Here is a 14348-nt window from a genome sequence, read left to right on the forward strand (position 1 = left end):
AGGAGGATCAGGAGGATTGGACTCCGAGGGAAGCAGCTGGCGGGGGGCTGCGATCTGCACAAGGCACGGCACGGGCACAGCCTCGCAGGCTGAAGTCATCTAGGCACGTTTGCAGACGGAGAAAAAGGCGGGGCATCGCCACAGCTCAGGAAGCGAGAAGGGCCCTCTGAGAAGGAAGTGGTTGGCAGCCTTACGCCCAGGCCTAGCCCGCGTCTTCAACTTGCAGCGAGCTGTGGCTGATGGCCTGAGGGTGCAGCGTGGGGCCCTGGGGCACACACTGGAGCAGTGGAAGCTGCGCAGTGCAGGGAGGGACATTCCCTTCCCCACGAGGGAAGGGGATCAGCCCTTTTCTGTTGCAGGGATGGAGCTCAGAAGACAGGGACAGAAGGCTGACGGTGAGATGTTCTGCCGATGGGGCCTGCTCCCTCCGGAAGAGCCCAACCACCCCCGACCCCCACATAGAAAGCAGAAGTTGCTAGGGCAGGAGGCGGGCCTTTTCAAAGGTCCCATCTGAAGGATTCACTTTCCTGCCCCAAGCCCTGCCTCCGGACATGGCCAGTGCGCAGCAGCCCTGCTGGCTCTGTCCCGTCCCCAGCCTTAGCCAGACGTCACTCCCCAAGGGCACAAACCACTCCACCAAACACCACAGCTGTCATTTTATTACACTATTGAGGCCCGTCTCCGTCTGAGCTCTAGGAGAGAAAGGCCCATGTCTGTGATTTGCTTCCAAGTGCTCCGCACCAAGCCCCGCACATGATGGGGCTCAGTGCGTCTCATAATGGGTGGGTGACCAAGAGCGCAGTGAAGGAGGAGGGCATGAAAGACTCTGCAAAGGGAGGGTGCACAGAGCTGGTGACCGTTCGACGTCCTGCCTGTCTCCACACGATTCTCAGTGGCTTCCTGTTCTGTTCTGGCACTGGTGGGAGCTAGGAAGGTGACAGCCAACACGGTTCCCAGGCTCCCCAGTAGCAGTGCGGAGACACACACACCTCTGGCTGGACCCACACCATCTTCCCTTTCACTGCGCCAGCCCCCTAACACCTGAGTAATAACCCCTCTGCTTGAAATCCAGAGGTTTCTCCTCCCCAACCTGCACATCAGCAACGCAGAAAGTCTGTCCATATTTTCTATATCCCAGGCAGTTTGACTAGCAAGGGCAGTAGGTGAGCAAGGGAACACATGACACAAACCTTGCTCTAAAGCAGCTCATCCTCCTCTCACCTAGCAGGACTAGGAGAACATCTGTCCTACCAGACCATTCCCAGGCCTTCACGGTCACAGGCACACCATGACCACTGCAGATCCCCACAGGGAACAAGCCAGGGCCACAGACAATCACAAGCCTCCACCAAGAGCCAGGCCCTCCCAGGACACCTGCATGACAGCAGACCAGCAGCCACCAAGCCAGCTAGCTCAGAGCGGAGAGACCACATATGTGCACTTCGATGGGCCAAATTCTCACCTGTAGAACTTGGCTGTGGTTTGCGATGGTGGATGAGAACGCCTACTGCAGGATGGCTGTGTCAGGTGTGGTCTGTAGACGGGAGGCAGGGACTGAGGGGGTGTGGCCACTCCGAGCGGCTTAGCACCGTGTCGGCCACACAGTAGATGCTCATTAACGTCGTCTGCTACTCCCTGTGGCAACAGTGCCCCCAGAAGGCTCTGCAGGCCAGAAGTCAGGGGTCGTGTTGGCTTTCCTCTCCTAGAGCCCAGACTGGAGACCCTTGCTTGCCTTGGAGATGGGCCGTCAAGTCTGAGGAGAGCTCTGGGGGTAAGACCAGGGTCAGCGGACCTGGCGGCCTCCACACTACCCTCGCAAAGGAAGAGGGGCACGCACCAGCGCACGCTGGGTTTCCTTTCCCCTTCTTTGTATACTTAGAAGCCCTGCTTACCTTCCCTCGCCCACCCTCTCCACACGCTTCTTGAAGGGTCTTTTGTGACTAGTCACATAAGGCCTCACACTGCCGTGGGGATTCTCACCCCACAAGGAGCAGGCCCCATGCAAGATGAGGATAGTTCCAGCAAGACGTTCTCAGAGAAGGCAGGCCCTGGGGGACAGAACACCCTTCTTTGAGGGCACAATGCAAGAGCAGCTCTAGAACCTCCGTTCTGGAATCTGCCCCTGCTTTCCCAGAGCCTGCCTCGACCCACACCAGTCCACGGCTGCGTTCGCTTCCCACTCCGAGCTCTCAGCCCTGGTCACTCCCCTGCCTCTGCCCCAGTCCCAGAAAGACTTCAGAAACGGGGGTGCAGCCTCGAGGGGCCCAGGGCCCAGCAGCCTCCTCCGGCCCTGTTGCCCTAGCCCTTCTGATCCCGGTCAGGCCTCTGCCCCGCCCCCTGCTCCTCCCACCCAAGGCCCCGCCCCCTCCCGTGGCACCCCGCCCTTCATGAAGGGCAGTTCCCCGCGAAAGCTGGACCAGCAAAACTTCATGGAGCCGGTGCGCGAATGCAGGGACAACGGCTACCTGCTCTCTTCCAGGAAGATTGGCTCTGGGGCCTTCTCCAAAGTCTACCTGGCCTACGCCACACATGAGCGCATGCAGCACAACCCCAAGCTGGCCTCTGACCTGGGAGGCAAACACCATGCCATGGTGAGGCAGGCCCATATCCTCCCATGGGTGCAGACAGCAGGCTAACCCCAGTGGTCCCCATGCCCCATGCCCCACTGAGGCACCTCCCTGCTGTGCCAGCTCCCTCCTGCTCTGGTGTCCTCCCAAGGACCTGCAAGCTGGCCACTCCCAGCTCCAGAACCCCTGGAGCATATCAGAGCCAGGAGGGAAGGGGAAGGTCTCTCTAGACCCCCAGGGATTCTGCTTCCCAGCCTCGCCCCAGTCAAGCTCAGCAGTGTGCACAAAGGACATGGGGCTTGTTCACATCCCCTTTCGGGGGCTGTGGCCTACACACAAGGGCCACCCTCTGCCCCTGCAGGTGGCTATCAAGATCATCTCCACGGCTGAGGCCCCCATGGAGTTCTCCCAGAAGTTCTTCCCCCCTGAGATATCATCCCTCAATGCTACCTACAGGCACCTGAATGTGGTAGGCAGAGACCCCGACACGGCCCGTGCCCATCCTGTCCAAGAGCACCCCCTTTCCCACCAGGGACCCTGATGCTTGGGGCCCAGCCCCATCTTGAGCCCCTGCTCCAGTGCCCTGGACAAGCCCTCCTTGGGTGATGGCAGGCTGGGGACGGGCTCTGGCAGGTGCAGCTCTATGAGACCGACCACAACAGCCAGCGCTCCTACTTGGTGCTGGAGTTGGCGGCCCGCAGGGACTTGCTGGAGCACATCAATGCCGTGTCGGGCCACCGCTGCCGCCCAGGGCTGGAAGAGGAGGAGGCCTGTGGGCTGTTCTGGCAGCTGGTCAGTGCCGTGGCCCACTGCCACAGCTCTGGCATCGTGCACAGGTGAGGGGGTGCCCTCACCACCTGTCCCCCCCGACCCCCGCATGGAGAGGCCCAATGAGCCCAGGACCAGCCCTGCTTCCCCTTCCCTACGCAGGGATCTCAAGTGTGAGAACATCCTGCTGGACGACCAGGGCCTCCTAAAGCTGACCGGTGAGCCTGTGGCCCGGCCCCACCTCTGCCCTAACCCACCCTGACTCACGGCCCCAGCCTTCAGCTTCTCTGGGAAGCCCGCCCACGCTCAGCCGCTGTACCGGCTAGGACTCCAGCCTCTACTCTCAACTGCTTCAGGCTTTTTTCAATTTTTGTGGCTTTAAAGACCCGTTTATTTATTTGAAAGAACGAGAGAGGGCGAATCCTGAAGCAGGCTCCGGGCTGAGCATGAAGCCGGATGCAGACCCCGGGCTCTATCCCAGGACCCTGAGATCGTGACCTGAGCCGAAACCAAGAGTGGGCTGCTCAGGTGACTGAGCCGCCCAGGCACCCCCCGCTTCAGACTTGACCCCAACCTGGCTTGACCTTTGACCCTCCCAGGAGGCCCAGCCCCACGCTGGCCCCCACCTGTGCTTGGGACACGCACCCACTCTGCATCTGCCCCACAGCCCCCTCTCCTGAGCCCAATGTCCCTTCCCCTCCTGCCCCCCACCCCCGGCACCACGCGTCCCCACAGACTTTGGCTTCGACAACTGCTCGGGCCTCAAGGACTCACTGCTGAGCACCTTCTGCGGCTCTGTGGCTTACGCGGCAAGTACAATGGGGAGCAGGCTGACCTGTGGAGCCTGTGAGTGGCCCCCTGGCACAGGCAGGACCGTGGGAGGGCAGGAGGGGTGCAGGCCAGGGGTGTCATCCTCTATGCCATGGTGGCCGGGAAGCTGCCCTTCAAGGAGCATCAGCCACACCACATGCTGCACCTCATGCGCCAAGGCCCCGCCTTCGGGCCGGGCGTGTCCCCAGGTGAGCCAGAGCGCGGGTCCCCCCCAAGTCCTGGCAAGAAAGATCTGGGTCCAGGGGCGCCTGAGGAGCTCCCTCGCTGTGTTTGGCTCAGGTCACGATCCTGGGGTCCTGGGATTGAGTCCTGCATTGGGCTCCCTGCTCAGTGGGGGGCCTGCTTCTCCCGCTGCCCCTCCTCCTGCTCATGCTCTCTCTCTCAAATAAAATCTTAGGGAGAGACTGGGTCCAGAGACCGGTCATTATCCCCAGTGAGGGGAGTGGCGGGGGCATGGGGGCTGAGCTGGCATCCCACCCCCAGTCCGGGCTGGTAAATGGACGGCAGCATAGAGGTGAGAGGGCAGCGGGGCTGGGGGTGGCACAGACTCAGTCTCCTTGTCTGGAAAGCAACAGTCCCGGGGACTCTGAGCTCTGCACCGTCCCAGGGTACACCTCCTTCTCTCTCGGTGCCTCCATCTCATGATTGGAGAAGCACGGACTCCCTGCACGCGTTCGGGTGACTGCACGGGATACGTCCCCCAAACTACCCAGCACTACTGACAGTCATGGGCACGGGCAAGAGAGTGGCCAGTGGGAGGCCTCAGCTGCGAGCCCTTGCCCAGAGTGCCAGGACCTGATCCGGGGCCTGCTACAGCTAAGGCCGCGCGCACGCCTGGACCTGCACCAGGTGGCCGCCCACTGGGGGGGGGGGGGGGTGCTGTCCGCCACGCATGCGCTCTTCCGCACCATGCTCTGCTCGTCGCCAGGTGGGCGGGGCCCCAGCAGGGCGGGCGGGGACTTTGCCGCTCAACGCCCCTTCTGATTCCCTATGGCTGTCGGTTGCAGTGAAGCCAGCCAAGCCACAGCTGCCCACAACCCCGCATCCCACGGAGCCTGGCAGAGACTCAGAGCGTCCAAGGCCACTCCTGCAGCTCCGGCGCCCCCACCACGGGGGGACTCACCGTGGGAATGCTTCTGGCCTGACGCCTGAGCCCCCAGAGGGAGTCCCAAGAGGTGCAGGATCTGCCCAGCGGGAGCTCCGGAGCACGGCGGTAGCAAGCCTGGGGGTGGGCGCCTCCGGGTAGCCACTATCCCTGAGATCCACGTTTGCCGTCAGGACCACGCCTGAGCACTGCCTGGGCACCCGAGGATGGGTAGGCCCAGGCGAGGCCAGATAAAGCATTTATTTTACGGAGGGGATGCTCGCTTGTCAGTGCAGGAAGGGGCAGCCAGCCACGGGGAAGCCGGTAGCACTCCCCAGCCGGGGAGAACACGAATCCACACGCCTCCACGGCACAGCTTTAATCAGGAGGAGGAGACAAATACAGGGGGTACCAGAGAGGAAGGACACCCCTCGTTTCCGGGATGCACCCAGGCTTGATGGGAGGAATGGAAGTGGACCTCCAGCTCTGGAGGCAATGACAGGACTGAGGGCACATGGAGAGAGGGTGCTGGAACAGTCAGGGCGTCAGGCTGCACTCCTGTGCCAGAGTACAAAGGAGTCCTACCCCGGAGACGGTGGCAGGAAGGGAGCAGGGCACAGGGAGGGCCATGTGGACAGCCTACCAGGCTTGGCAGCTGCAGAACACAGGAGCCCACACAAGGAGCTGGGGGAAAACAAGTTTCTTGGACCCACTGGGGCTCCAAGGAGACAGAGGGTGCTAAGGAAAATGGCTGGGCAAAGAGCGAGGCTGCAGGCGCACTGGGGAGGCAAGGGGCTATGCAACTCAAGGAAAGTGACCACCGCTAGAGCGTAGTTAGTGCAGATGTAGCTTGTCACATCAGTTCTGGGCTGGACAATCTAGCAAGGGGCTGAGGGCAGTCTCGGGACACAGGCGGAGCAGGATGGTGGAGAGGAGGCAGACAGCACCCAGCAAGTGCTCCAAGGACAAATCAGGGGCAGCAGCCTAGGAGATCCCAGAACAGGCTGAGGCTGGTGACAGTCACAAGACGTCAGTCCTCTGAGGCTGGATCTCAGGCAGGGCTAGCTAAGGACCCCAGAGTGGAAGGTGCGGTGTGGGACTGGCAGCAAAGGGCCCTGCTTATACCTGGCTGCCCAGACCTCTGTAGTGCCCTCAGGGGTTGCTCAGGCTTGTACTGGTTTCTGCCCAGCCCCGTCGGCTATCTCCTGGAAGTGCCTGAGAGTCACAGAGCCTGACTAGCTCGGGCTGGCCAGTGCTGGTCTGAACAACCTGTGTTGCAGGAAGCAACGGGGCATGAAGCGCCCTGACACCCCACGTTTACTGCGCATTCATCCCAGACACCCCACCCTGCGCCTAAGTGTAGCTACGCCTTTCAGCAGGGAACAGTGCTCTGAGAAAGGAGACCCAGAGGCCTGCAGGTGGCTGCAGGAAGGCCTGGTCTGGAAGGCCTGGACGGATAGGCTGGCCAAGGTGGGCCTGGAGCTGGGGGTGGGGGTGGGGAGCCAGGGCCTCAGGTGGGTGTAGCCCCCTCTGCTTGTGGTTTCGCGGCCGGCTCCTCTGGCTGCCCCCAGATGTGCTGCTCCCGCTCCTGGTGGTCCAGCTGCTGCAGCCGCCTCTCCACATCCTCAGGCACCTGTACCTCCAGCAGGTTTTCCATGCCCGGCTCTGGCTCATCCCCAATGAGCACCTGCCGGCAGGGGAAGGAGGTGAGCAGCTGGCCGCCCCCCCACAGACATCCATACCTGTTCTCCACACACACTGCTCCCACCTGAATGAGTCTCTCACAAGCCCCCTGCACGTCGGGCTCTGGCTCCCAGCTGTGTAGCTCACGCAGGATCAGGTAGGCTCCCTGGCGCCTCACCTGCTGGCGCCCAGCGGCCGTGGCTGTCAGCTGCAACACGGCAGAGAGCATGCAGAGGTTGAGGTGTGGGGATACTGGGGAGTGGCACTGGCACAGGACCCCTGCTCACCAGCATGACGGCCTCCACCAGCATCTTGCGGATGTCAGCATCGGGCTCCCGCTGCTTGTCTGGGGGCAGGTACTGCAGGTCCACTGGCAGCCCTAGAGGTGGGTGTGGGAGTTGCTGCTGTCTGCACTGGGCAGCTGGACCCTGCCTTTGTAAGTCCCACCTGTGTTCAGCATCTCCCCGCCTGAAGGTTTCAGGAAGGGTCCTGATCTGTGCACCTGCCTGCCCTCAAGGGGCCTCCCCACGCCCAGCCACCCCTGAGGCTCCACCAAAGCCACTCACGCTCCATCTCCTCCTCAGAGAAGTCCTCAGGCCCAGCCAAGGGCAGCAGCAAGAAGGGGAGAATGTCCACCTGGGGCCCAAGCAACCACTCGTGGTGTCCTGAAGGGAAGACAGAAACGGGAGCCAGTCTGGAGGGGAGGGGTCCAAAGTGGTCTCTTTGCCCCAGCCCACCCCCCAACCGCAACCCCTCCACCCCCATCACCACTTACGATGCTCGAAGCAGCAGTTTCGGAGAGTCCCCACCACCCCGCCCCTGCGCACCGATGAGTCTGGGAATTGGGCAAGGGGCAGCAGCCGCTGGACCACACACCTGGGGGGAGGGACCACTCAGTGCCGTCCCCGTTCACTTGCACCCCCTCCCCGCGGGCGCCCCGGGCTTCACCTCTCGCGGTCCAGCAGGAACGCCCGCGCCGCGGGACGCTGGCTGAGGTTGGAGAGCACTGGCCCCAGGTAATGCAGGGGCGCCCGGGGATTGTAGTCGGGCGTGCACAGCGCGTGCACCAGCCGCTCCAGGCCCGGCCCCCCCGGCTCCTCAGCCGCCAGCGCGGCCATCAGCGCGTCACACGGCGCCGGCTCGCGGCTGAGGTTGGCCAGCACGGCGGCCGCCTCCTCGGCCCAGGGCCACTCTGGGTCCAACGCGCGGCCCAGCAGGCGGGCAGGCAGCGCGGGCTCGGCCTCCAGGAGCGGATCGTGCAGGCCGGGCTCTGCAGCCAGGTTGACGAGCGCACGAGCGGCGTCGCGGGCCGGGGCCGGGGCCGGGGCCGCCGCCAGCTCGACCAGCGCCCGCAGCAGCGCCGCCTGGCCGGCCAGCAGCGCCCGACCAGGCCCGGAGCCGGTCAGCGCCAGCACGTGCCGCACCGCCTCCGCCTGCAGGTCCGCCCGCGCCGCGGGCGCCAGGAAGAGCAGCAGCTTCGCCACCTCCGCCTCCACGCCGGCCTCCGGCATCGGCGACCCTGCGGGAGCTAGCCCATCAGCCGACGCTCCGGTGCGAGTCCGGGCCTCCCCCATGCCTGTGGTGCCTGCGGATCACCCGCGCCGCCGCCGGCCCCGAGAACCCGCCCATCAGGGGAGCGGAAGCCGCAGCTGCCAATCAGAGGCTGCCGACTGTGCGCGCGGGGCGGGGTCGGCGTGTGGAGGCGGGGCCACGCCGAAGCCCGGGGCATTGTGGTCCAGGAGCCCAGCCACAGCGGGGGCGGGAGCCGCGGGGGGGGCGGGGCTGGCGCGCGGACCGAAGCGGACGGGAATCCCCGGTGTGACCTTGGTCCCCGGGCCGGCCAGCCCCTGGGGGAGAGAGTTCCGTCGCTGGAAGAGTCACGTCATAAGTTACTTTAATGGACTTTCTAAGGTTAGGGCAGCCTGTGTTTCCGGAGCAACCTCCGTCTGGTAGTGAGAATGCTTACATTTTAATACGTTGTTGTACTCGGTTTGCTAACATTTTGTTTAGAATTTTTGCATCCGGGTCTGTAGTTTTCATATAAAGCCCTGGTTTTCTTATCGGGGTAGTACTGGCCTCAGAAGGATTGGGGAAGCGTTCCCTCTTCTTCCGTTTTCGGGAGGACTTTGTGAAACTAGCATTTCTTCATTGAGTGGTTGGTCGACCACCCAGTGAAGCCATCTGCGCCTGAAATTTTCTTTCTAGAAAGATCTTTCGACCACAAATCCTTTAATAGACACTTCGCTATTCAGGTTGCCGCTTTCTTCTTGAGTGACTTTTGGTAGTTTGTGTTTTTCAAGGAATTGGTTCATTTAATCTGAAGTGTCAAATTCATTGGCATGAGGTGGTTCATAATCTTGCCCTATCCTTTAACGTCTGTAGCGTCTGTAGTAGTGTCGCTTGTGCTCCCTGATGCTGACGGCTTGTGACTTCTCACTCTTGTCGATTTGTCCATTGTGTTGATCTCACTAAAGAATCATGTTGGACTCATACATTTTCTCTATTTTCTTTTCTGATTTAATGAATGTCCACATCGACCTTACTATTTCCTTTCTCCTGCTTATTGTGGGTTTAATGTGCTGTTCTTTTTCTGGTTTCTTTAAGGTAAAGGCTGAGATCATTGATTTGAGACCTTTTCTAATATAAGATTTTTCCTTCATCTATTCCTTGCCTCATGGGTCATGTTATGTACTTCTGCATAGGTTATAAGCCCCTTAGTAGGTTGATATTATCTTTGTTTCACTCTAAGGGCTAGAACAAAGCCTGTAGGGACAGTGATGGCTGGGAGAGCCATTGAGAGGGAACAGCATGCCCCTGAAGTCAGTGGGTAATAAGGTCCAGGAGTCAGGATTTGCCCCCAGGTGAGACCGACCAGCACTTCATAGGCTCACTGCCAGCCGAACCTTGTGTGAAAGCCCCTTGCCCGGAACTGAGGAAGACAATAGACAAGTCTGAGGAAATGCCCACCTCTCCAAGGAAACCACATGTTCGGACATGCAGTTGCTGCCCATAAGAATTGAAAACGTCTCAACAAGAACTTCCACATACCTCTGACCCAGACACTTCAAATTCCCAAGTTACCCCAGTTATCCCAATAATGACCTTTCAGCAAAGTTTTCAGTCTCCTTCAACTGAGAGCTACACTCCAGTCTTGACTTTCATGCCCTTGATGCTTGCAGGACACCGACCAGCTCCTTTGTAACGTGTTGCTCAACTTGTACTTGTCTGGTTGCCTCATGATTAGATTCAGATTGGCAGGAACACCAAGGAGGGGGGAGCCTGGGCTGCTCAGTAAGTGAAGCATCTGCCTTCAACTCCGGTCATGATCTCAGGGTCCTGGGATGGAGACCCTTGGCTGCCTGGTCAGTGGGAGCCTGGTTTTCCCTCTGCCTCTGCTCCTCCCCCTGCTCCTGTTCTCTCTCAAATCTTTAAAAAAAAGAAATACTATGGAGAGGAGGTTGAGGGCTTTTTGTTGGGTCCCATCAGTTTGCCCCCACACTGGAGATGTTTATTTTGATTACTTAAGGGGAATTGCTCAGGGTTCTTCACTGTTAGATTACTTTTTGTCTTTAGTAAATGTTTTATGGGGCAATACTTTGAGAATACGTAAATAGTGCATTCCTCATGCACATTTCACTCACTAGTGTTTGCTTGTTTTGTCTGTCATAGAGGAGAAAGCTTTCTCTTTACCTATTTTTGTTCACTTGTGTATGTCAGTGAAGACTCATGGATTCTCATTTCTGTTTTTAAAGTTAATTTATTGAAGTAATCTCCACACCCAGTGTGGGGCTGAACTCATGATCCCGATATCAAGAGTCATTTACCAGCCAGGTGCCCCTCATGGAGTCTTATTTTATTCAAAGAAATAGAATATTTTACCCTCATTATTGTGATCCAAAATTTGGCCATTGGAAGAACCTTCAAGGATGGTTCTATTATTTTATTTTTTAAAGATTTTATTTATTGGGATGCCTGGGTGGCTCATTTGGTTAAGCAGCTGCCTTCAGCTCAGGTCGTGATCCCGGCGTCCTGGGATTGAGTCCCACATCGGGCTCCTTGCTCGGCAGGGAGCCTGCTTCTCCCTCTGCCTCTGCCTGCCACTCTGTCTGCCTGTGCTTGCTCAAGCTCCTCTCTCTCTGACAAATAAATAAAATCTTTAAAAAAAAGATTTTATTTATTCATTTGAGAGAGAGATAGAGAGAAGGAGCAAGGGGAGAGGCAGAGGGAGAGAGAGAAGCAGACTCCCCACTGAGCAGGGAGCCTGATGAGGGGTTTGATCCTGGCACCCCAGGATCATGACCTGAGCCAAAGGCAGACACTTAGCTATCTGAGCCACCAGATGCCCCTATTTTAATTTTCTTTTGAAAGATTTTACTTATTGGGCAAAAAAAAGTTCTATAAAATTTTTTTAAAGATTATTTATTTATGTATTTATTTGAGAGAGATAGAGAGAGAGAGAACATGAGAGAGGTCACGGGGAGAAGCAGACTCCCTGCCGAGCAGGGAACCTGATGTGGGACTCAATCCCAGGACCCCAGGATCATGATCCGAGCCGAAGGCAGACACTTAACCGAATGAGCCACCGAAGCTTCCCTAAACCATTTTTTAATGTAGGCTCCACGTCCAAGATGGGACTTGAACTCGTGACCCCAAGATCCAGAGTGGTATGCTCCAGGGACGTAGCCAGCCAAGGCGCTAAGCCATGTCGAGGTGTACGGGTAGCAGCATCAGTTACGCTCACGGTGCAACCATCACCGCCACCTACTTCCGAACCGCTACCACCCAGTGCGAACCGTCACCTGCCAGCACGCCCAGCCCCGCTCGCCTGCCTCCGGTGACCTCTAATCTACTTCCTAAACAGACCCCACTCCTCCGGCAGCCTCGGCAGGACGCCCCATGCTGCTCGGATGGCTCCGGACCAAGGAGTGTGTGGGGTTTTACGCCACTTTATCCCCCAGGGAGGCTCCCGGAACCGAAGCCGCAGTCAGGATGGGGAGCAAGGGCACAGCCCCAGGAGCCTCTGCGCTCACCCCCAACCTCCAACCTTTCCCCTGGGCAATCCCCCCCCCCCTCCCTGCGACTCTGTCACTTCACGAGTGTGACAGAAATGGAATCACGCGGCAGATGATCTCTGGAGGCTGTTGCCTGAGTCGGCCACTTCATTCTTGTCACTCCCGAGTGCCCCCCGTGTGCACGTCCCCGTGAGCAGCTACTTGCCTGTTGAAGGACCTTCGTGTCATTTCCAGGGTGAGGCGGGAGAACCCTGTCGTGCAGGTGTGTGTAGTGCAGGTGTGTGTACGGATGCAGATCTTCATTCCCTGGGGTCAATGCCGAGTTGTGGCAACGGGTATGTTCAGTTTTCGAGAAACTGCCGAATGGTTTTCCAGAGTGTCTGGACCATGTTCCATTCTCGCAAGCCACGTGTGGAGACCCAGTGGTTCCGAATCCCCACCAGCATTTGGCGATGTCGGTGTTTTTTTAATTTTAGGGTTAGTTTGCGTTTCTCATTAATTGGCTAGTGATTGGAGCGTCTCCTCTTTGGTGAAAGTTCTGCCACTTTTCCCATTTTCTAGGGGGATTATTTGGTTTCTACAGATGTTCTTTGTGGACAGGCCACTTGTAGGCATTTTGTCCTAGTCATGGCTTGTCTTTCAGTCCTGCTAAAAGGGACTTTCACAGAGCAGAAGTTTTAAAATTTGATGAAGTCCAACTTTCTGATTTCTTTCATGCACGCTGTTTCTGGCGTCCTGGGAATGCTTCATCAGTCACTAGTCCAGAAGAGCTTTTATATTTCCTTCTACATTTTTCCTAGTTTTACATTTAAATACACAATTCACTTTGAGGTTTGTCCCTAGTTTTATCATCTCTTTTGCCATAATTTTTTAAAAAGATTTATTTGAGAGAGTAGGCACACAGGCGTGCACCCACACACGCACACACACAAGCAGGGGTGGGGGGCAAAGGGGAAGCAGGCTCCCTGCTGAGCAGAGAGCCCAATGCAGGGACTAGATCCCAGGACCCTGGGACCATGACCCGAATGGAGGCAGACGCTTAACTGATGGAGCCACCCAGGCGCCCCTTGACATAATTTTTTTTTTTAAATCTACAAGTATGTCTATCTTTCCCTTCTGAGTATTCTAAGTGAATGTTTTTCTAAATTACCTTCTGATATATTTATGGTTTTGGTTTCTACACTACGACCTTTGAATCCTCTGAGCGTTACTTTTGTAAATGATGTGAGAAAGGGATCTGGGGACACCTGCGCAGCTTAATGACTGAGCCACCAGGTGTCCCAAGTTAGTGGGGTTTTTTGACTTGTTTAAATTTGCCCCACTTTCTCATGTTGGTATTTTTAAAAAAGATTTTTTTTTTTTTCACAGAGATCACAAGTCGGCAGAGAGGCAGGCAGAGAGAGAGAGGGGGAAGCAGGCTCCCCGCTGAGCAGAGAGCCCGATGTGGGGCTCAATCCCAGGACCCTGAGATCATGACCTGAGCCGAAGGTAGGGGCTTTAACCCACTGAGCCCCCATGGTGCCCCTGACATTGGTATTTTTTAATACATTTTTATCTATTCCTAATTTACTTCTGTTAGTTTAAGCTCTACCCAACATGGGGCTTGAACTCATGACCTTGAGATCAAGATTTGCACACGCCACCACTGAGCCAGGCAGGTGCTTCTCATGTTGGTATATTTAAAGGAATTTATTGCTTTTGTAATTTAAAGGAAATACCTGTCGAAGTGGACACTATGGGCAGATGTGGGTCCTTTTGTACAAACGTCACCTCTTCAGTTCTCCAGACCTTGCAGTTGGTGCCCTACTCGGCCTAGGACAGGGCCCCTCTCTCGGCAGTCCCCTCACAAAAGTCCCGGCACAGTTTGGGAGTTGTGCGGAAGGTATGGGAGACAAAGTCTATCCAGAACACCCTGGAGAAAAAACTTCTAAAGTCGGAGGCTGAAAACACTCAGAGGGAAGAAACCCAAAGGTGCTTTGCTTAGGTGTGAAACCTAGGACAGCCCCTCACAAAGGCAGACCCAGGGGCACTGGGTGGCCTGGTCAGTCAGTCACCCAACTCTGCTAGCGTTGTGTTCGAAGCGTCATGAGATCCAACCCCATGCCGGGCTCTGGGCAGAGTCTGCTTCAGATTCTCTCTCTCTCCCTCTGCCCCTCCCACTTGTGCTCTCTCTCTAGTAAATAGATAAATCTTCAAAAAACAAAGTAAAGGCAGACCTTGTAGCAAGTGCACACATGGGCCGTGTGTCCCACGAGCTGTGGGACCAGTGCCCGGGGAGGATTGGAAGCTCAGAAGGAAGCCAAGGCCCCAAGGCTTTGTGTACAAGTTCGGTTTGTGTACAAGTTCGGTTTAGTGGCAATTTTGAGGTAGGAGGGTCCAAACGATGCTGCCCCTTTATTGCTT

The 14348-nt window shown here is 57.5% G+C and overlaps 2 protein-coding genes across 2 annotated transcripts; one reads left to right on the top strand and one right to left on the bottom strand.

Annotated features, from left to right (window-relative positions):
- Nucleotides 1-381: 381 nt before the first annotated feature.
- LOC125097463 (testis-specific serine/threonine-protein kinase 5-like) lies at nucleotides 382-5455 on the top strand. Its single transcript, XM_047725047.1, is given in 10 exon segments — nucleotides 382-395; nucleotides 1229-2591; nucleotides 2929-3036; nucleotides 3201-3403; nucleotides 3498-3553; nucleotides 4071-4142; nucleotides 4145-4181; nucleotides 4239-4354; nucleotides 4951-5094; nucleotides 5174-5455. Coding segments are annotated over 9 exon segments (1179 nt in total). The 5' UTR covers nucleotides 382-395; nucleotides 1229-2387; the 3' UTR covers nucleotides 5413-5455.
- A 151-nt stretch (nucleotides 5456-5606) lies between these two features.
- Nucleotides 5607-8695, bottom strand: HGH1 (HGH1 homolog). Its single transcript, XM_047725032.1, is given in 7 exon segments — nucleotides 5607-6937; nucleotides 7019-7141; nucleotides 7221-7312; nucleotides 7500-7598; nucleotides 7709-7809; nucleotides 7882-8512; nucleotides 8515-8695. Coding segments are annotated over 7 exon segments (1371 nt in total). The 5' UTR covers nucleotides 8663-8695; the 3' UTR covers nucleotides 5607-6760.
- Nucleotides 8696-14348: the final 5653 nt, after the last annotated feature.

The sequence above is a fragment of the Lutra lutra genome, chromosome 4, assembly GCF_902655055.1.
Source record: "Lutra lutra chromosome 4, mLutLut1.2, whole genome shotgun sequence".
Classification (NCBI taxonomy): domain Eukaryota; kingdom Metazoa; phylum Chordata; class Mammalia; order Carnivora; family Mustelidae; genus Lutra; species Lutra lutra.